At 45.0% G+C, this 23086-nt stretch overlaps 1 protein-coding gene across 2 annotated transcripts in view; it reads right to left on the bottom strand.

Annotated features, from left to right (window-relative positions):
• Positions 1 to 3270: 3270 nt before the first annotated feature.
• The window catches only part of gpx7 (glutathione peroxidase 7), a 42576-nt gene continuing 22760 nt past the window's right edge, over positions 3271 to 23086 (bottom strand). Inside the window, exons 2-3 of one of the 2 annotated variants that reach the window (XM_085982966.1) lie at positions 22440 to 22606; positions 3271 to 5325 (exon numbers count right to left, since the gene is read on the bottom strand). In XM_085982966.1, the coding sequence (XP_085839092.1) occupies positions 5157 to 5325; positions 22440 to 22606 (336 nt within the window). In that variant the 3' untranslated portion in view covers positions 3271 to 5156. Of the gene's footprint in view, positions 5326 to 22344; positions 22607 to 23086 lie in introns of both variants that reach the window. The other variant, XM_085982965.1, reaches the window with a different exon arrangement.

The raw sequence follows: 23086 nt of genomic DNA, 5'->3' as shown, positions 1-23086 counted from the left end.
AAACTGCTTTCCAAGTGTTCTTTTAGGTATCCTCATTAATTAAAGAGAAGCAAGTTATTGCCCAGCTATTCCTCGTAGCTGGTCCCGTAACTTTTCCAGAAGTGCAGCGAAAACCCCGTGAAACATTTGACACTTGCTCTGAAGAGGGTTCTCTATTCTTTGATGATTCACTTGGAGTTATCATTATTACAAAAGTCTTCAAGTTTGACATTAATGGGCAATAATTCAGTATTTTTTCTCAGAGCACCTATAAGGATAGAATATGGGAAAAAGAATGATACAATTCAGCAGGGAATGCTTTCCTGTACTTGAGACTTAAGACAGATTAGTTACTCAGGTAGGGGCAGAAAATTGCACTTAGATCAATAGCGCCAAATCTCTGCTATTTCTGTGCCCATTACGATCTTCCAGCATCTCTTCCGCTGGACACTGGCAGTGCCTACTCAAATAAGGTCAGGCATTTTCAAATACAGTCGTTGGCAGCAGTCGCGTCCTTTCAAATAAGGCAGTAATGACAGAGTGACATCATACATCACCTTTTCCATCATTACCACCTCAGTAATGTTGGCCGCTAGTAACACTAGCATTTTACTGCTGTCCAGCATTGCTAAGGCTGGTGGAGGGGGTTTAAAATTTAAATGGCCCACCCCAGGAAGTGAAATCAATCACTGGGTAATTGAACATTGGAGACAGTGCAGAGAAGGGTCATGAAACCTATCCCCACCATCAAGGGTCTGAGCTATGAGGAAAGACTGGAGAAATTTGGCCTTTTCAGCCTAAAAAGAGAAGTCTGAGAGGTGATCTTATAGAGGTATGCAAGATCGATAAGGGTACAGAAAAAGTTAACGTTAAATTAAACCATGGGAATAGAATATGGGGACGCAGGTTTGAACTACTAAAAGGTAATTTTAGGACTAATATCAGCAAATTCTTCTTCACACAGAGATTAATTAATGAGTGAAATAAACTTCCAGATATAATAGTGGAGGCAAAACCCCTGGAATAATTTAAAACAATTGGATGCTACAATGGGGAGACATTTGGATGAATTAAGATGGACCTAATAGCCTTCCTCATACATAATTATCCTGTGAGCTTGTGGTTATCGGTGCTCTGAGGAAAAAATACTGAATTATTCCCCATTGTCAAATTTGAAGACTTTTGTATTATTAACGATAACTCCACATGAATCATCAAAGAATAGAGAACCCTCTTCAGAGCAAGAGTCAAGTGTTTCATGGGGGTTCCGCTGCACTTCTTTCAAAGTGAAGAAACTATTAAATGCTGGTGTTCAGAAGGATTTAGGTGTCCTTGTACAGGAAACACAGAGTTAGCATGCAGGTACAGCAAGCAATTAGGAAGGCAAATAGCATCATGGCCTTTATTGCAAGGAGGTTGCAGTACAAGAGTAGGGAAGTCTTACTACAATTGTACAGGGCCTTGGTGAGACCTCACCTGGAGTACTGTGCAGAGTTTTGGTCTCCTTATCTGAGAAAGGACATACTTGCCTTAGAGGCGGTGCAACGAAGGCTCACTAGATTGATCCCTGGGATAAGCGGGTTGTCTTATGAGGAGAGATTGAGTAGAATGGGCCTATACTCTCTGGAGTTTAGAAGAATAAGAGGTGATCTCATTGAAACATGTAAGATTCTGAGGGGGATTGACAGGGTAGATGCTGAGAGGTTGTTTCCCCTGACTGGAGTGTCTAGAACTAGGGGGCATAGTCTCAGGATAAGGGGTCAGCCATTTAAGACTGAGATGAGGAGGAATTTCTTCACTCGGAGGGTTGTGAATCTTTTGAATTCTCTATCTGAAAGGGCTGTGGATGCTGAGTCGTTGAGTGTATTCAAGGATGAGGTAGATTTTGGGACGCTAGAGGAATCAAGGGATATGGGGATCGGGCAGGAAAGTGGAGTTGAGGTCGAAGATCAGCCATGATCTTATTGAAAGGCAGAGCAGGCTCGAAGAGCCGTATGACCTACTCCTGCTCCTAACTCTTATGTTCTTGCGCGTCACCCACCTTCAAATTGCAGGTGCTCAAGTCCTGTCCTATTCCAATGTTCTCCTGGCCGGCCTCCAACCTTGCACCTCCCTAAACTTGAGGTCACCCAAAAATCTGCTGCCTGTATCCTAACTTGCACCAAGTCCCATTCACCCATCACCCCAGTGCTTGTTGACCTACATTGGCTCATGGTCCAGCAATGTCTCGATTTTAATATTCTCAGCCTTGTTTTCAAATCCCTCCATGGCCTCGCCCCTCCCTAGCTCTGTAACTTCTTCCAGCCCGACAAGTCTCCGAGATCTCTGCGCACCTCCAATTGTGTCCTCTTGCGCATTCCCTATTTTAATCACTCCACCATTGGCAGCCGTACATTCAGCTGCCTAGGCCCTAAGATCTGGAATGCCCTCCTTAAACCACTTCACCTCTCGACTTCTCTCTCGTCCTTTAAGACGCGCCTTAAAACCTACCTCTTTGACCAATCTTTTGGTCACCTGTCCTAATATCTCATGTGGCTCAGTGTCAGATTCGGTTTGATAACGCTCCTGTGAAATGCGAGTTGTTGGTGTTATTGTAGGTTACCAAAAAATATATCGATTTGTTTTACCATCATTGCCATCTTTCATTTGGGTGAAATGCACATCAAAAATTAAATAAAAAATAATTAATTTGCAATAACTTCAGAATCAGCTGCACAGTAGTTAATTAATCAGGAAAATGGAAAGATAATGCAGTCAAAACAATGTTGCATGTTCAGAAAGCATGTGTTAATTTATCCAAATTTATTTGAATCATCTTCAACCCATTGACAAAATGTTGTACCTTTCCTCACTGGTCAATGACATAACTTAGATTTATAGAAAATGGAAATGCAGTACACTGGCACTTACTTTTCTATTATAGTTTTTATTGAATATTTAACACTATAAGTATTGTGATGGGGTAGCTCACAATTATACTGGGGTTCTTCATAGAATATATGCAGTTCCTCACTTTCAATAATTAAAAATCATCAGATCACAACAGACATGAGTCTTGTATTAAAACTTTTTGAGTAAGCATACATTGATCAGTGCATGTCATGCCTTTGGAAAAGGTCAACTGAACCAATAAAATTAAATGTAACTACAGTATTGTCCTGTGTCCATATTAGCTTGAATAGGAGATTCCAATTTGATAATCACATCAATGCTAGAATAACATGAAGAGAGAGATGTCTGTCACTAGGACCAATTGTACAGACAGTACAATAAAGGATGAGTTAACAAGCATTTGAAATGACTCAAACTTTATTCAATTTATTTATTCATTCAATCATTCGAGAGCTTCCTCAGGTACACGTTTTTGTGCAGAAATGACCTAATATTGGAACATTGTACGGAGAACTGTGGGAAGCATCGCAACCATAGGATAGCACCAAGCAGAATGCAAAAATAAAACAAAAGCATCCAAAACAAAATTTATCTGTAAACTTACAAAGTATGGAACAGAATTTTTGGAATACTGCTTCAGTAAAATCATTGAGCACGAATAAGAAATTCTGATCCACAGCGGCACACAGTTTGAAGCAATCATGTGTGATTCAATCCCTTGTGCAGACAATTTCTCAATCTCAGCCCCATCATTGAGAGGAGGCACATAGTGGAAGCCAAGCAAGACTCAATGGGGTGCAGGAAAAATTAGAGGAATGCTATTCCTAACTCTTTCTTCCACATCTCCTGGATACTGGTACAGACTGTCATTGGGAAGATCGGGGAGTAAGTCTACCTGTGCCTCAATGGCTCTAGAGGCTCAGAAAGGAAGGACTGGAGAGAAAATGCAATTTAAAATAAGGAAATTGTTGATCAACAAAGTAAATTTTCTCTCTCAAGATAAAGCCTGCTATCAATAGGTACAATTTCAGTTAAATCAGTACAATCATTAGAGAGACATAAACAATGACATTCACCGTTCTGTGTCTTAGAACAGGGCCTTACAATCAAACAAAATTTGAACTAGGCATTTCTTCACATGCGTTTCTGCTCAAAGAATGCATCATTCGTGCTCTTCATATTTACCATGCACTAATAAAAAAGACTTGGTGAGGGGAATTTTATCCCTACCCGCCCGGCGGAAACCCGTGAGCAGTTAAAATGACACCGATTTCCGCGCCCGCCCGCTTCACTCTGACCTCCTGAGCAAATGGCAAAAGCATCCGCCTGAAACTGCTGGGGTCCTTCTTTAAAATGCAGATCAGGATCCAATGACATCATCATTTTAACTCTGACCTTGGGGGGGGGGGGGGAATGTCGCTGCGGCTTTCTCGCCAGGTGAAAACGGCGAGTTGGCACTACGCAGGACGAGAAGAGACCATTTAAAGTACGTTTTTTTAAAACTTTTCTCGTGGGGCCTGGAGGAGCAAGAATGTTTTTTTCCAGACCCAACAAGGGACGTATAGGTCTCCCCCCTGCCCCAGGCTGCCCCCTTTCCCTCCCCAAGACCAGCCTGAAACCACCGACTTACCTTTTTGCCAGTGAGACCTCCGCTCCCACCCACCAACCAACTGCTGCTTTCCACCTGTTTCGGGAGGGCAGCTGATAAGGTCCGGTGTTAAAGCTTGCCCTGCCCCGCCCCCTCCCAGTTAAAACTCCCCCTTTGGAATACAGAAATTAACCCATTTTGTGTATGATTTCATATTGAAGAAGTAGTTTTGTAGATGCTCAATATTTTACTGATGTTTAATCTGTAATAATAACATTCCTTCCTGCCTCTCATGAATTGACCTAGTTTTCTTAGTACAAGTAACATAAACAAAGCACTAGTCTAAATTTTAACTGAATATATGATGGTTAAACATGTGACACATTACTTAAAAAGAACAAGAAAATTGTAATACTGTGTAAACAATGACTGAACTCGCTGTTCGTCTTACCCATTACGTTTCTCATGTTATATATTTACTCACAAGGCTACCCTTGCATTAAGGGCACACACCAAACTTGAGTTCTACCTCCATAAAAAATGAATAAGTTCCCCCCACTTAAACCATTTTTTTTGCACTGTATTCAATTAAATACAGTGTCACAGGAAATGAATTAGTGGGCTTCACAAGACACAATTGAGAACACAAGTGGTTTGAAATTGAACAATGAAGCATTAATTATTACACAGTTGGGGGTTAAATTACAATTCTTCCTTTCGTTTCACAATGATCTGTCTCACTAGTGATAAAATTTGTGGCTTTATTTCTGCGACTGAGACAGAAGGTTCCCAAGCATCCACCACCTTGCCATTCACATCCACAAGATACTTCCAGAAATTCCAGTTTGGTTCCATCCCAGAGGAGTCTATGATGAAATGCAGAAAAAACTCTAATTATGAGAATTTTAATAACCTTCAGATTTACTGTACACTGATTTTTATGAAAATACTTGCATTTATATAGCACCTTTAACTTAGTAAAACATTCCAATGTGCTTCACTAGAGCGTTGATACCAATTCGCACAAGGGGATATTAGGATAGGTGACCATAGAATCATAGAATGGTTACAGCACAGAAGGAGGCCATTCAGCCTGTCGAGCTCATGCCAGCTCTCTGCAAGAGCACGTCAGCTAGTCCCACCTTCCCACCACCCCGCCCTTTCCCCGTAGCCCTGCAAAATATTTTTCCTTCAGGTACTTATCCAATTCCCTTTTGAAAGCCACAATTGAATCTGCCTCTATTACCCCTTCAGGCAGTGCATTCCAGATCCTAACCACTCGCTGCGTAAAAAAGTTTTTCCTCATGTCGCTTTTGGTTCTTCTGCCAAACACCTTAAATCTGTGTCCTCTGGTTCTCAACCCTTCCACCAATGGGAACAGTTTCTCTCTATCTACTCTGACTAGACTCCTCATGATTTTGAACACCTCTATCAAATCTCCTCTCAACCTTCTCTGCTCTAAGGAGAACAACCCCAGCTTCTCCAGTCTATCCACGTAACTGAAGTCCCTCATCCCTGGAATCATTCTCGTAAATCTTTTCTGCAAATCATAATTTTCCTTCTGTCACGCTGGGGAAATATTTATTAAATTTAAGTTTCTTAATTTTAAGTTATGTCCAATATCTTTAAATTTAATACTAAAGTTGTTGCTTGATGAACTTAAACAGCTGTTAGTGGAAAGGGTTAACTCCTCTGCAGGTTTTTAAGAAGGTGGAGCGAAACATTGTCAGGAGCACGCAATTGCGTCACTTCACGTAAATTTTTTCAAAACTTTCCCAATCAAAAAGGACAGTTGTGTTTTCACACTTTAACTAAACATGAACAGAACAGATAAAACAAAATAGCACGTCGGTAAAACTTTAAATTTCTCTTTTTATTCCTCTTTTTAAATCGGCATCTCAGCAGCTTTTCCTGGCTTTCCAAATGACTGTTTTTTTCCCTTTGCTGAGTTTTCAGATTGGTTAGCCTGCAAATTAGATCTTTTTCCTCTCTATCTCCCCCCTCTCTCTCCTGCACTTTATGCTTCACCTCCTTCAGGCTATCTATCAACTGTTCCCGGTGATATGCCAACGCCATTGTATTTCTGGTTTTACCTTTCAACATACTCTTTACCGCTCCCTTCTTTTGGAGAGAACAAAATACTATACTCAGTCTAAGCAACAATCACGTGCGTTTGACCGAGTCCCTCCAGTCCCCCCGACCGGAACTTTATAACTCCGAACTCTGTGACCCCACTTCTGACACCACTGTAAGATTAGGATCACAGGCCACACACAGATTACCCAAAGGATTCTAGCAGTTGCAAGGCTTTTATTAAAGAGCTACAGTTTTAAAGCATAATCAGATATTACATATGGTTTAAGCTAAGTATATAATAGACATACAACCCATGACAGTAGAGAGCAATCTACGACTCCCGAATCGGAATGCCACAACCGGACGGACAGGGAGGCAGTACGGCGGTCTCGGATTGGGTGGATTCCTGCAGTCTGCAGCAGAGGTCATCTCTCCGTTGGGTCATCTCTCAAGCTGTTGGAGGTGTTAGGCCGTCAGCCACCTCAGAGGCTAAACTTGACCAAGATGTTAGGCCGTAGGCACCTCGGGGAAGCCTTCGCCCCTGACTGCCTGATTTCCTCTCTTGGTCGTCTATATTTATAGTTGTTTTGGTGGGCTGGTAATCACCTGGTGTCAATCATTTGATCCCCCATCCTATTGTCCAATTGTGAAGCGGGAAGGCATCCCTCACTGTCCCTTTCTGCATTACTGACGAGGCCTCCCTCTTATCTTTTTGAGGAATGTTTTGTTATGTTTCTTTAAGGACATTTTATGACTTTTTGGCTCCATTTTTGTCTATTATCCCACCACCCTGTGTTGTTTTGCATTTTAGGATTCCCTTATCACTTCTATTTGTCTTTTGATGCTTGATATTCGACCTCGCTGGCATTTCTCCTATCTGTTCCCGGCTGCATGTTGTCAGTCTCTGTTCTAAGAATTAAAACCCAGCTTTGAATCTAACAGCTATTTCTTACACCTCTCTAAGGCCTTCACATCCTTCCTAAAGTGTGGTGCCCAGAATTGGACACAATACTCCAGTTGAGGCCGAACCAATGTTTTATAAAGGTTCATCATAACTTCCTTGCTTTTTGCCTCTATTTATGAAGCCCAAGATCCCGTATGGTTTTTTAACTGCTTTCTCAACCTGCCCTGCCATCTTCAACGATTTGTGCACATACACCCCCAGGTTTCTCTGTTCATGCACCCCCTTTAGAATTGTACCCTTTAGTTTATATTGCCTCTCCTCGTTCTTCCTACCAAAATGTATCACTAAAAGCTTAAAGTAGGTTTTATGGGGCATCTTAAAAGAGGAGAGGGAAGTTGAGAGGCAGAGAGGTTTAGGGAGGGAATTCAAGAGCTTAGGGCCTAGGCAGCTGAAGGCACAGCTGCCAATGATGAAGCGATTAAAATCGGGGACGCGCAAGAGGCCAGAACTGGAGGAGCGCAGATATCTCGGAGGCTTGTAGGGCTGGAGGAGATTAGAGATAGGGAGGGGTGAGGCAATGGAGAGATTTGAAAACAAGGATGACAATTTTTAAATCGAGGCGTTGCCAGATCGGGAACACAGGCATGATGGGTGAACGGGACTTGGTGCGGGTTAGGATACGAGCAGCAGAGTTTTGGACGAGCTCAAGTTTAGGGAGGGTGGAAGATGGGAGGCCGGCCAGGAGAGCATTGGAATAGTCAAGTCTAGAGGTAACAAAGGAATGGATGAGGGTTTCAGTGACAGATAAGCTCTGTTACTGCCCTGTTTCTGCCAGGTGGAGGGAGTTAAAAATCGCCTTTATGTGCTTTCAGCAAAGGTCTGTTACATGTGCTGCCTCAGCAGCTATCAGACACAGACATGCCCAAAAAACGTGGCTGCCAACAGCTGAAACCCTCCCGCATGCTCCACACAAGCTGGTGAACCTGATTTACTATTACTGGCCTGTATCAAGGAAGTAGTCACTGAGATTCTAATGACCCTGCCCTCTTCCCACCCCCCCCACCCTCCTCCTCAGTGGATTTACCCCTCCCATAAAGTCATTGGGGGAAAAATTCAGTATCGCCCCGTTTGGGACGCCATTATCGGCCATGCGCAAAGTTTAGCGCCTGGCGCTAATTATTGCCTCCGACGGCAAACTTGGCTTTTATCGCCCCTGGAGGTGGTTGGAGCGCTAAATCAGGCGCTTCACAACTGTCTTAATGCGTAAATGCCGAGGAGCGAGGTGCTACCTCAGAGCGCGGGCGAAGCAAGGAAGAGCAAATCAAAATGAACCTGCAAAGTGCTGCTCAGTACCCAAAACTCATTCACACAGCATTGAATCTCTCCAGAAGTCTCTCTCTCTCAGAATGCGTGGTGCAAAAATGTCACCAACAAAAAAAGGCAGGAAGTGGTCGCCTTTAAATAGCGCTCCCCCAGTCCCTTTCTGACTGCAAATCGCTCCCCTCAACCTGTCGTTGCTAGCGGCAGGCGGTAAGGCAGGGTGCGCCACTCAGTATCCGGTCCGGGGCGCTACCGGGGCGTTGTGCGCTCGACTGACGTCACGATCTGCCGGCGCAGGAGATCGTGGCGGTAGTGTTTAGCGCCGCGCAATATGTCTAGTTAATTTCGCGAGCGGCGCAAACATCGCCGCGCCCGGGCACTAGTTGCTTTGCACCCCATCAGTGCCCTCTTAAGGCGCTAACGGGAGGCGCAAGCAACTGAATTTTTCCCCCATTCTCTCTTCAAAACCGATCTCCTAAAATGATAAAAATAAGACTCCAGCAGGTCTTTTAAACATGTGTTTTAGCAGGCTAATATAAAAAATGGTTGTAGATGAGGGACTAATGATTGTTGGGATCTCGTATTGATGGGATGTAAGTGGAACAGCCATTGCTATTTTATCTGCCTGCTCACCCTCCTATCCACGTGTCCATTCTTCTATCAGTCTTTCTACTGCATGGAGCTGTATCACACCACAGGCTGCATAATCTAAAGGATAGTAAACAAGCGTGCAAGAGATCCTGAGACGCACTGTTCACAAAGGGGAAATATTGCAAATCTATTTTTCTGGTTTTCTTTGAGGGTGTAACAAAGGAGCTTGAAAGAAGGGTTAAGGCAGTAGATGTGGTGTACTTGGATTTCAGTGAGGCCTTTGATACAATTCCTCTAGAAAGACTGCTATTGAAAATAATGAAAGTGGGAATCGGTGGAAATATTTTACAATGGATGCGTAATTGGGTGACCTCAGAGTGGTGCTGGTATAGGACATATCATCAGCCTGAGAGAATGTTAGCAGCAGAGTCCCACAGGGGTCTGTTTTGGGACCTCTTGTTTAACATCATAAATGATTTGGAACTAGGAGTCACAAGTGGCTAAATTTGCAGATGATACAAAGTTAGTGAAGGTGGTAGACTGCAAAGCTGAACAAGATAAGCTACAGCGGAATTTGAATAAAATTGGGAATTTGGTAGACAGGTGGCAGATGAAATTCCATGTAGAGTAATACAAAGTGCTTCACATGGGAACCTAAAACTCCAGGAAGGAACTATTACTTAAATGGAAAGAAAACTAAGTGTATGGAAAATGAAAGAGATCTGGTGGGGGGGTACTGATTGACAATAAACTGAAGCTATCACAGTAACGCTCGGTGGCAGTGAGTAAAGCAAATCAGATGATAGGTTGTATTAATAGCTGAATATTGAGCTAAAATAGTAAGGTATATCTTTATAAATCATTGGTGTGACCACACTTACAATACTGTGTACAGTTCTGGTCATCACAGTACAAAAAGGATACTGCAGCTATTGAAAGGATACAGAAGAGAGTAACCAGAATGATTGAAGGGATGGAGGGATTTGATTATAATGAGCCACTGTGCAAATCAGGCATGTTCTCACTGGAAAAGAGGTCAAGAGGTGATATTATTGCTGTTTTTAGGATTCTAAAGTGACTAGATCATGTGGACCATGACAAGCTATTTCACCTTGTCCAGAACAGTAGAACCAGAGGACACGGCCTGCGCTTGAAGGGGAGAAAATGGAAAACTAATCTGCGGAAATATAATTTCAGGAAGTGAGTGCTAAGTTTATGGAGCAAGCTCCCTAGGGAGACGGTGGATGCAGATAGTGTTTGTTCATTCAAATGCAAATTAGATAGATTTCTTTCAGAAAATACTATTTGAGGATACAGTACAAGAGTAATTTGAGATGTGATGTATGATGAGTGTAGCATGCTCGGGAGGACAGGTGACTTTGGACCTATGGTTCCTAAAACTTTCCACCACTGGGGTTTTCCTCTCCTCATGTCCGAGTCTGTTGTAGACTAATTGATAGAGATGGATTGCCATGATTAATCAACAACTCCATTATTGTTGTATCATCTGACTACCACAATGGTAAACTAGATAAATCCTTGGTCTTTTTTTGTCAAGCAATTCTTATGTTCCACAGTTTAGCCCACGCCATTCTGTTTTACACAAGACCAGTTTTAATTCATTTAATTTTCTTTATTTGCTCTTGGGATGTGGACAACACTGAAACAATTCTCCCTTTAATTTTTTTTTGGGTGCGCGGCCCCTTTAAGGGGCTGTGCGGCCCATTCTAAATATAGCGCATGTGCGTTTTTACCTATTTAAAAGCCAGCTCAACGGCTGCGCGGGAGGTCCAGAGCGTGGCCACAAAACTTAAAGGGAATGTTGCTGACAAGCCAGTATATATTGCCCATCTCTGGCTGCCCTGAGGACATTAAGGCCGAGATTTTCCAGGGGGGTCAGTGGGCGCGATCGGTGGCGGGTCGGATAGGAAAGTGTTTTTTTTCCCCCCAGCAGGTCGGGACCCCGCTGTGAACCCGCCGCCATGCGCCTTTCCCTGATGTCGGGTCGGTCAGCACTGAGCAGACACAAACACGCAGCGGCGGGGGACCCAATTCAGGTAATTATGACCTTGTTCAGAGATCATTAAGAATACATTTGAGCTCACATTTTGATTTTACGTGCTCGCCTACGGGGTCCTCGCTGCTCATTAAGTCTGTTAAGCTAAGGCAGGAGGTCAGTGGCCATTGAATCAGCTGTTGAGTTGACAGCTTCAAATATAAAGTAAAAGCTCCCACCTTACAGAGATATGTTCCATCAGCCACAATCCTCCTCACTGCATTTCCACAAAACATTCACCATGCTGCAAGTCTTTACACAAGTCTCCATCCAGTCTGACCTCATTACCTCTCTCACCATTGACAGATCGCTTCTGTCATCTCTACTTCACCTGCCATCTATTCCATCAGCATGGGTGCCCTTTACACTCTCACCTTGGTCCTCAGATTCCCACCACAATCAGCCCCAACTCGAGCAGCACCAGGCACGCCAGCGGCACAAACACCAACCTTCTCCGCAATCAACTGATGCTGCACAGGACAGAGGGCAACAGTACCCGACCACATTGCTGCCCGGGACACTGTACACCCTGGCTGCCACATGATGCCCAGGTTGGCACCACCCCACACCAACACCATAAAGCATTCCTACAATGCCCAAGCCATTCCTTTCACACTCATCACCATTGCGGGGGGTACTGTTATGTCTCACCATTCACTGCAACTCACTAAGACACTTCCAAAGGTGCACACAAATCTGTCCAAGATTGGAGATGGTGTGGAGATGCCGGAGTTGGACTGGGGTGGACAAATGTAAGAAGTCACACAACACCAGGTTATAGTCCAACAGCTTTATTTGAAATCACAAGCTTTCGGAGCGCTGCTCCTTCGTCAGGTGAAGTGGAGAAATGCATAAAGACACAGCTTATATAGTCAGAGAATAATGTCAGATGTTTACAGGTAATCTTGCCAACTGCCATTTATACACCTCGGCAGAGAGATAATCACAGCAATCAAAGGTGTGAATGGTGTCCAAACAGGTCAGTCAGGAAAACATTACATCAAAGAACAATGAGGTGGGGTCACAAGGGGTCAAATATTGCAGATGCTGGGGTCTGTATGAAAAACAAAAAAAGACAAAAAACATATTTTTTTTTTGCTGGAAATCACAGCAGGTCCGGCCGCATCTGTGTAGAGAGAACAAGCCAATGTCAACTCGAGTCTGGATGACCCTGCGTCAGGTGGGGTTACATGTAGCGTGACATGAACCCAAGATCTCGGTTGAGGCCGTCCTCATGGGTGCGGAACTTGGCTATCAGTTTCTGCTCGACGATTTTGCGTTGTGTGTCTCGAAGGCCGCCTTGGAGAATGCTTACCCGAAGATCGGAGGCTGAATGTCCTTGACTGCTGAAGTGTTCCCCGACTGGGAGGGAACACTCCTGCCTGGTGATTGTTGCGCGGTGTCCGTTCATCCGTTGTCGCAGTGTCTGCATGGTCTCGCCGATGTACCATGCTCCGGGGCATCCTTTCCTGCAACGTATGAGGTAGACAACGTTGGCCGAGTCACATGAGTATGTACCATGTACCTGGTGGGTGGTGTCCTCACGTGTGATGATGGGATCTGTGTTGATGATCTGGCATGTCTTGCAGAGGTTGCTGTGGCAGGGTTGTGTGGTGTCGTGGTCGCTGTTCTCCTGAAAGCTGGGTAATTTGCTGCGAACGATGGTCTGTTTGAGGTTAGGCGGCTGTTTGAAAGCGAGTAGTGGAGGCGTGGGGATGGCCTTAGCGAGGTGTTCATCGTCATCGATGACATGTTGAAGGCTGCGAAGAACATGGCGTAGTTTCTCCGCTCCGGGGAAGTACTGGACGACGAAGGGTACTCTGTTGGTTGTGTCCCGTATTTGTCTTCTGAGGAGGTCGGTGCGATTTTTCGCTGTGGCCCGTCGGAACTGTCGATCGACGAGTCGAGCGTCATATCCCGTTCTTACAAGGGCGTCTTTCAGTGTCTGTAGGTGTCCATCGCGTTCCTCCTCGTCTGAGCAGACTATATTCTCTGACTATATAAGCTGTGTCTTTATGCATTTCTCCACTTCACCTGACGAAGGAGCAGCGCTCCGAAAGCTTGTGATTTCAAATAAAGCTGTTGGACTATAACCTGGTGTTGTGTGACTTCCTACATTTGTCCACCTCAGTCCAACTCCGGCATCTCCACACCATGGCTACTATCGACACCACAAACTGCCGGCTCAAAGTGGAGAGGATCTCCAAGAAGATCGCGCATATCGACACAGACATCAAGTTTCTACAGAGATGCAAGAAAGCAGACAAGATCCCGAAAGGACTACAGATCACGAACCCACTCAAGTCGACCTACAACACAGACTACGCTGAGAGACTCTGCCGTCGTACCTCTCGCACACTCCTCAACCATTTTGTACACCAGCTCTACAGCAGACGCCACAACCTCGAAACCGAGATGGAGTCCATGTTCTCAGCCTGTGCTCAGGACACAGCAGACCAGCTACGAGACACCGCCAAACAAACAAGGCAACGGAACTACGCTACCTACATGCACACCAAGAACAGGAAGCTTGAGAAACTCGGCATCACCAGCAGCAGCAACCAAGGCTCCCCCGGTACCACGATTGAAACCACAGGGAAATCCATCGTCAACCTGTCAGACCACACCCTTCAACCAGATGAAATTGAAGTTCTCAGCCGAGGGCTCAATTTCTGCCCCACCACCAAAATGGACCCCATCGGTCTCGCGGCAGACACAGAGGAATTCATCAGGAGAATGAGGCTCTGGGAATTCTTCCACAAATCCCAAGATGTCAGCAGCGAACCCAATGAGACAATCAATGATCCGGAACAGCAGACAGAGGGATCCGCAGTGCAGCAACCGAAGAAGAGTCAAATTGGACCCCTCCGGAGGGTCGCTGCCCTAAGCTTGACATGTATGCTCAAGCTGTCAGGAGATGCATCAACGCCAGATTCATCAGCCGCACTCACAAGACAGTCCAGAATGTCACCCGAGCACAACGCAACGCCATCCACGCTCTCAAGACCAACCGCAACATCGTCATCAAACCAGCAGACAAAGGAGGCGCCATCGTCACACAGAACAGAGCGGACTATTGCAAAGAAGTATACCGACAACTGGACAACCAGGAACACTACAGACAGTTACCCGCAGATCCGACCAAAGAACACACCCGCCAACTCAACAGACTGATCAAGGCCTTCGATCCAGACCTTCAAAGCATCCTACATGCTCTCATCCCACGTACTCCCCGCGTGGGAGACTTCTACTGCCTCCCAAAGATACACAAAGCCAACACACCCGGACGTCCTATCGCATCAGGCAACGGAACCCTGTGTGAGAACCTCTCTGGATATGTCAAGGGCATCCTGAAACCCATCGTACAGGGAACCCCCAGCTTCTGTCGCGACACTACAGACTTCCTACAGAAACTCAGCACCCACGGACCAGTTGAACCAGGAACACTCCTCGCCACAATGGACGTCTCGGCACTCTACACCAGTATCCCCCACGATGACGGCATCGCTGCGACAGCCTCAGTACTCAACACCAACAACAGCCAATCTCCAGACGCCATCCTACAACTCATCCGCTTCATCCTTGACCCCAATGTCTTCACCTTCGACAACCAGTTCTTTACCCAAACACACGGAACAGCCATGGGGACCAAATTCGCACCCCAATACGCAAACATCTTCATGCACAAGTTCGAGCAAGACTTCTTCGCTGCACAGGATCTCCAACCAATGCTATACACCAGATACATCGACGACATTTTCTTCCTATGGACCCATGGCGAAGAATCACTGAAAAGACTACACGATAACATCAACGAGTTCTATCCCACCATCAAACTCACCATGGACTACTCCTCAGAATCGGTTTCATTCTTGGACACACGAATCTCCATCAAAGACGGACACCTCAGCACTTCACTCTACCGCAAGCCCACGGACAACCTCACGATGCTTCACTTCTCCAGCTTCCACCCTAACCACGTTAAAGAAGCCATCCCCTATGGACAAGCTCTGCGAATACATAGGATCTGCTCAGACGAGGAGGAACGCGATGGACACCTACAGACACTGAAAGACGCCCTTGTAAGAACGGGATAGTGGCATAGTGGTTAGCACTGTTGCCTCACAGCGCCAGAGACCCGGGTTCGAATCCGGCCTCGGGCGACTGTCTGTGTGGAGTTTGCACATTCTCCCCGTGTTTGCGTGGGTTTTCTCCGGGTGCTCCGGTTTCCTCCCACAGTCCAAAGATGTGCGGGTTAGGTTGATTGGCTATGATAAATTGACCCTTAGTGTTAGGGGGATTAAATACATGGGGTTACAGGGATAGGGTGGGATATGTGTTGGTGTAGGGGTTACGGGGATCGGGTGGGATATGTGTCGGTGCAGGCTCGATGGGCCGAAATGGCCTCTATCTGCACTGTGGGGTTTCTGTGATTCTGTGATTCTGTGACTCGTCGATCGATAGTTCCGACGGGCCACAGCGAAAAATCGCACCGACCTCCTCAGAAGACAAACACGGGACACAACCAACAGAGTACCCTTCGTCGTCCAGTACTTCCCCGGAGCGGAGAAACTACGCCATGTTCTTCGCAGCCTTCAACATGTCATCGATGACGACGAACACCTCGCTAAGACCATCCCCACGCCTCCACTACTCGCTTTCAAACAGCCGTCTAACCTCAAACAGACCATCGTTCGCAGCAAATTACCCAGCTTTCAGGAGAACAGCGAGCACAACACCACACAACCCTGCCACAGCAACCTCTGCAAGACATGCCAGATCATCAACACAGATACCATCATCACACGTGAGGACACCACCCACCAGGTACATGGTACATACTCATGTGACTCGGCCAACATTGTCTACCTCATACGTTGCAGGAAAGGGTGCCCCGGAGCATGGTACATCGGCGAGACCATGCAGACACTGCGACAACGGATGAACGGACACCGTGCAACAATCACCAGGCAGGAGTGTTCCCTCCCAGTCGGGGAACACTTCAGCAGTCAAGGACATTCAGCCTCCGATCTTCGGGTATGCATTCTCCAAGGCGGCCTTCGAGACACACGACAACGCAAAATCGTCGAGCAGAAACTGATAGCCAAGTTCCGCACCCATGAGGACGGCCTCAACCGAGATCTTGGGTTCATGTCATGCTACATGTAACCCCACCTGACGCAGGGTCATCCAGACTCGAGTCGACATTGGCTTGTTCTCTCTACACAGATGCGGCCGGACCTGCTGTGATTTCCAGCAAAAAAAAAATATATATATGTTTTTTGTCTTTTTTTTGTTTTTCATACAGACCCCAGCATCTGCAATATTTGACCCCTTGTGACCCCACCTCATTGTTCTTTGATGTAATGTTTTCCTGACTGACCTGTTTGGACACCATTCACACCTTTGATTGCTGTGATTATCTCTCTGCCGAGGTGTGATAAATGGCAGTTGGCAAGATTACCTGTAAACATCTGACATTATTCTCTGACTATATAAGCTGTGTCTTTATGCATTTCTCTACTTCACCTGACGAAGGAGCAGCGCTCCGAAAGCTTGTGATTTCAAATAAAGCTGTTGGACTATAACCTGGTATTGTGTGACTTCTTACAAGATTGGAGAGTGTTGAAAATAAAAGTTTCAATGTTTGACAGCACATTAACAGAAACTTTACATGGACATTGCATAAAACACCCAAGTGCCTACCCTTGTATGTTGTTAGTTGGTATAATTGCACTAGGATGAGGGCGAGTGTGAGGGGTGGCTAGTGAGATGGAACTATGATAATATAGATAGCGAGGGATGGATGGAGGTCCAAGGTAAGTTGATGTGAGTAAGCATGTGCAGGAGTAGGGTAGGGAAGGCAGAGTGATGGGAATGTGATGAAAGGCACAGCAGGATGAGGTTGAGTGTGGCTTTGTACTAACGTTTCCTCATCTAATGAGATCATTGAAAGGTTTGTGCCACTGCACCCAGGTCCTCCTGACCACATCCCTGCTTGTGCCCACCTGTGCAATGTGCAACAAGGCTGTGTTGATCTCCTGGTGAGGTCTCTGCCACCTATAGAAAGGGAAGAGGACCTCCCTGTGTGCTGTGACTCCCTCCATAAGCATATGGAGGGAGTCATGTGAGAGCCTGGGTGCAGCCCTGTACCTCTGTGTAGTGCTCGTCAGTGTTTGCAGCACCTCAATGCTGTAGAACACTAACAGCACAACTGTCAAAATAAATTTGGACATGGTCCCTTTAAGGAAACCGGCTGATGACGTCACCAGACCCGCTTCCTCTAATTGGCCGGGAAATGCGCTGGATGGGCTTAACAAGCCCAATCAAGGTAAATTAATTTCAGACAGCGGGATGGAGCCAGCAGCGGGGTCGGGACCCATCGAGGTCAGCAAAATCGCGGCATTAGAGTCATGGAAGTCCTTTTATCCCTGGCTGTATCAAGTTATTTCTCGACTTAAATTTCATCTGGCTCAAGAAATTGATCTTAGGATCTGAATATGAAATGGCTTTGCTGTTTCTTCAGTTGATATTTTAGAATCTGAAAAAGGAAGTTTCCTTTAGAAATGTTTATCTTTCCTGGGGAGCACAGAGATTTCATTAACTGAGATGCCAAACCTTTCTACGCAAGAACAAACTGCAACAGAAAGGCTGTTGGAAACTGGCCCCTCTGGAACAACAGCTTCACTGAAATGATGGTCATCTCGGGCCTATAAGCATCTTATAGGTGATGCATTTTAGGGGAGGCTAGACAAGCATATGAGGGAGAAGGGAATAGAGGGTTATGCTGATAGATTTAGATGAGGAAAGACGGGAGGAGGCTCGAGTAGAGCATAAACGCTGGCATGGACTGGTTGGGCCGAATGGCCTGTTTCTGTGCTGTATATCCTGTGTAATCCTATGTAATCTTAGTTGCCATGATAGGCTCAAGGAGCTGGATCTCTACACTTTAGAGAAGTGTAGACTTAGTGGAGATTTGATTGAAGTTTACAAGATGATGAAGAGTTTAGATTGTGTTTGTGTAGACAATTTGTTTCAACTGAATAGGTTAGGGAGGATTAAGAGCCACAATCTCAAGTTATGCAAGGGCAGAACTAGGTTAGATGTTAGGAGGTTCTTCTTTTCCCAGAGAATAGTGGACCTGTGGAACAGGCTGATGCAGTCAACATCGATTTCCTTTGAGTGAGAGCTGGACCTGTTCCTGGCTGGTTCAATTTCCGGTCTGCATTAAATTAGCTGAACTCAGTTGAGGTGATAGTTGGGGCACTACATTTGCTAGGCTAGAGAGGAGGAACTTAGCTAAGGCCCCTGTTCCTGATTATTATGTGCAGCACTGCTGTGTGAAGCTATAACATAGTTTGTCAAGCAATGATGCTGCAGAACATGAATTCATAAGCAGTGATATTGGGAAATGTTATTTGACAAGCAACATTTTCCTGGCTTATTTTACTGCCCAATTTCAAGCAAATGCTATGGAATATATATTGGCTAATTTAAAATTCTAGCTCTGCTTCTCATCAGGTCTATAAATACTAGAGCTTTAAACTTAGCTTTTTTAAAACACAACAGCCTTGCCAGTAATAGGGTCATGTTCTCTGCTTCTGTTCTCTATCTGGAAGCTTATGGAAGACTCCCACTGAACACCAGCAATAAGCCCAGATTGTCAGCATTTATATTCACATGGTTCACCACTGCAGCTCCCCCTCCCATTCACATGGTTCACCACTGCAGCTCCCCCTCCCATTCACATGGTTCACCACTGCAGCTCCCCCTCCCATTCACATGGTTCACCACTGCAGCTCCCCCTCCCATTCACATGGTTCACCACTGCAGCTCCCCCTCCCATTCACATGGTTCACCACTGCAGCTCCCCCTCCCATTCTCAACTTCTCCATCTTTGGCCTCATTCACAGTTCCAACCAATCGCAACTCAAACTTCAGCAACAGTATCGCATCTTCTTCTTAGGCAGTCAGCAGCTTGCTGGATTAAACAGGGGGACTTTTCCAATTAGTGCTCTGGCAATATGTGCCTCCAGTGGACAAGAACTGCAAGATTTGACCAATAATTTAAATACACCTCCGAATCTCTGATACGTACATCCAGTGGGCGAGGCTTCTCACTCAGAGTCAGAAGATTATCCCTATTGACTTTGATGGTTTCAGACCTTAGTTACTTCTCATTTTCTGTCCAATTTCTCTCATTCACACTCCACTTTGCTACCTTCTATTTTGGAGTTTAAACATGCTTTCTCAATCAGATTGAGATGGTCTGCGTGCATCCCTCAGCACCTTTCGCCTTTTCCCACTAAATAGAAAAACACCCTCCTTTTGTACCGGTATTTGTCCAGTGACATTTACTTGTTGCCCCTCCCTCTTTGTTTTAATCAGTCCCACAACAGGACTCACCTATCTCCCCTTTCCAGTTCTGATGAAGGGTCTCTACCCAAAACATGAACTTATCTTTTCTCTTTTCAGATGCTGACAGGCCTGCTGTGCATTTTCAATATATTTTTCTTCAATTTAACATTTCTTTTCATATTTTACACATGCTCAGTGCATCATAGAGCTAGAAATTTAAACCAGTTGCATGACACATTATTAAAACATAGTACTGTGAGGAGCCAGGATTGTGCCCAATTGCTAAATTAAAACCCTACCAGCCAGACTTTCAAGTTGTGGGACAGAGAGCAGCCACTCTTACATAAAGTCATAAGACATAGAAATGCGTTCTCTGCATAAGAATAATGATGATTAAACCTTCCAGAGATGTTGGGGAACATAGGGTCTAATGAGAGGGAGGAATTGAATGAAATCAGTATTTTGTAGGGAAATGGTGTTAGGGAAATTGACAGCATTAAAGGCCGATAAATCCCCAGGGCCTGATAATCTACATCCTAGAGTACTTAAGGAAGTGGCCCAAGAAATAGTAGATGCATTGCTGGTCATCTTCCAAAATTCTATAGACTCTGGAATAGTTCCCATGGATTGGAGGGTCGCTAATCTATTTAAAAAAGGCGGTAGAGAGAAAACAGGGAAGTCTGACATCGATAGTGGGGAAAATGCTAGAGTCCATTATAAAAGATGTAATAACAGAGCACTTGCAAAACAGTGACAGGATCAGACAAAGTCAACATGGATTTACAAAAGGTAAATCATGCTTGCCTAACCTACTGGAATTTTTTGAGGATGTAACTGGTAGAATAGATAAGGGAGAACCAGTGGATGTGGTGTATTTGGACTTTCAGAAGGCTTTCGATAAGGTCCCGCATAAGAGATTGGTGTGCAAAGTTAAGGCACATGGGATTGGGGGTAAGGTACTGACTTGGATAGAGAACTGGTTGGCAGACAAGAAGCAGAGTTGGAATAAACGGGTCTTTTTCCGAATGGCAAGCAGTGACTAGTGAGGTACCGCAGGGATCGGTGCTAGGACCCCAGTTATTCACAATATATATTAATGATCTAGACAAGGGAACTTGATGTAATATCTCCAAGCTTGCAGATGACACAAAGCTGGGTGGGCGTGTGTGCTGTGAGGAGGATGCAGAGAAACTCCAGTATGATTTGGACAGGTTGGGTGATTGGGCAGAAGCATGGCAGATGCAGTATAATGTGGATAAATGCGAGGTTATCCACTTTGGTGGCAAAAACAGGAAGACAGATTATTATCTGAACGGCAATAGATTGGGAAAAGGGGAAGTGTAACGAGATCTGGGTGTCCTTGTGCACCAGTCGCTGAAGGTAAGCATGCAGGTGCAGCAGGCGGTTAAGAAGGCAAATGGTATGTTGGCCTTCTTAGTGAGAGGATTCGAGTACAGGAGCAAGGATGTCTTGCTGCAGTTGTACAGGGCCTTGGTGAGACCACACCTTGAGTATTGTGTGCAGTTTTGGTCGCCTTATCTGAGGAAGGATGTTCTTGCCATGGAGGGAGTGCAGCGAAGATTCACCAGACTGATACCTGGGATGGCAGGAATGACGTATGAAGAGAGATTGGGTCGATTATGCTTATATTTGCTAGAGTTTAGAAGAATGAGAGGGGATCTCATTGAAACTTATAAAATTCTAACAGGACTAGACAGACTAGATGCAGGAAGGATGTTCCCGATGGCGGGAGAGTCCAGAACCAGGGGTTACAGTCTAAGGATAAGGGGTAAGCCATTTAGGACTGAGATGAGGAGGAATTTCTTCACCCAGAGAGTGGTGAACCTGTGGAATTCTCTACCACAGAAGGCAGTTGAGGCCAACTTATTAAATATATTCAAGAAGGAGTTAGATATATTTCTTAAGGCTAAAGGGATCAAGGGATATGGGGAGAAAGCAGGGACAGGGTACTGAATTTGGATGATCAGCCATGATCTCAGTAAATGGCGGAACAGGCTCAAGGGGCCGAATGGCCTACTCCTGCTCCTATCTTCTATGCTTTCTATTATACACAAAATAATACTGCAATTGTGATGCCTTACATGGCTAAGTAGCTTACCAACACTCAGTCTCGGCTCACAAGTGAAAAATGACCACTTGAGCAAGGTACCAGAGGCTAATTGATGCCAGTGGAGAGGTTGTGGGGGAGGGGGGTAAAATTGGCAAAAGAAAGCCTAGGAAATATTGCTACTGCTTCATACTGGACCTAACATCCAAAATGTTCAAAACTCCATTTCAGGAAAAAAAAATGCACTATTCAAAACTGTCCACAAAATAACACATTACCAACATGCATTGAGATTTACCTCAATCCTGATAAAAAGTTTGGCTGGTCTAGGACAATGGATAATTAGGAAACTAGGAGAATGTTACTGGAAATTCACATTGTGAACTCTGATAACCTCTTCTTATGGAGACGCTACTGCACTTTTTGAATAATGAAAAAGGATTCTATTGATAATTTGTTTCACAGTTCAAGCTAAATAGTCACTCCTAAATTCTAATGAATCTCATTCTTACCTGTTAAATATTTGAATGCTGCATTCGCACCAGTGCCTTTGACAATGATCTTACTGAACATGGGGAAGGAAACGCCATAGGTCCTTCGCACAAACCTTTCAATCTCTTGGTCAGATCCTGGCTCTTGATTCCCAAACTGGTTACAGGGGAATCCCAGAACATTGAAATGCATTGGGCCCAGTTCCCGCTGTAGCTGCTGCAGGTCTTTGTAGTGACTTTCTGTGAAGCCACATTCACTGGCAACATTAACAACTAATGATACCTGCAAAATTAGAACAGAAAGATTCAAAATGACTGCAATTTAGGATTAAAAACAAAAGTAACGACATAACAGTGACACATATACAGCACATTGCCTACATGTAAACAAAACCCCAAAGAATTAATAAACTACAGCAGAAGTGTCCAAACATGTTGCCTTTGTGGGCCACTTAGGCGCTTACCATGGAACCTCGCAGATCATATATTAAGTTTGGGTACCACTGCTCTATAATTCTGAAACAATGACACTGAGAATTGGTTTAATTGCCTCTCTGAAAGGGATCCAGGAAATCAGTTCCAGGTCACTTAATCTAAAGAATCACGGGGTGGATTACCGTAAAATCTGGTGTAAATGAGTGCATTTACCTTACAGCAATGACAAAACTCGACTTCTATGCAGAGCTCAGCAAGGTAAATGGGACAGCATTGCTACCTCCAAAGGGACCAAGACCAACCTACTAAAGAGATGGTACATGCCAGA

The sequence above is a fragment of the Somniosus microcephalus genome, chromosome 3 (genome assembly GCF_052327205.1).
Source record: "Somniosus microcephalus isolate GS21.2 chromosome 3, FLI_Smic_1.0, whole genome shotgun sequence".
NCBI lineage: Eukaryota > Metazoa > Chordata > Chondrichthyes > Squaliformes > Somniosidae > Somniosus > Somniosus microcephalus.
This window is presented reverse-complemented; position numbering and strand designations above follow the sequence as displayed.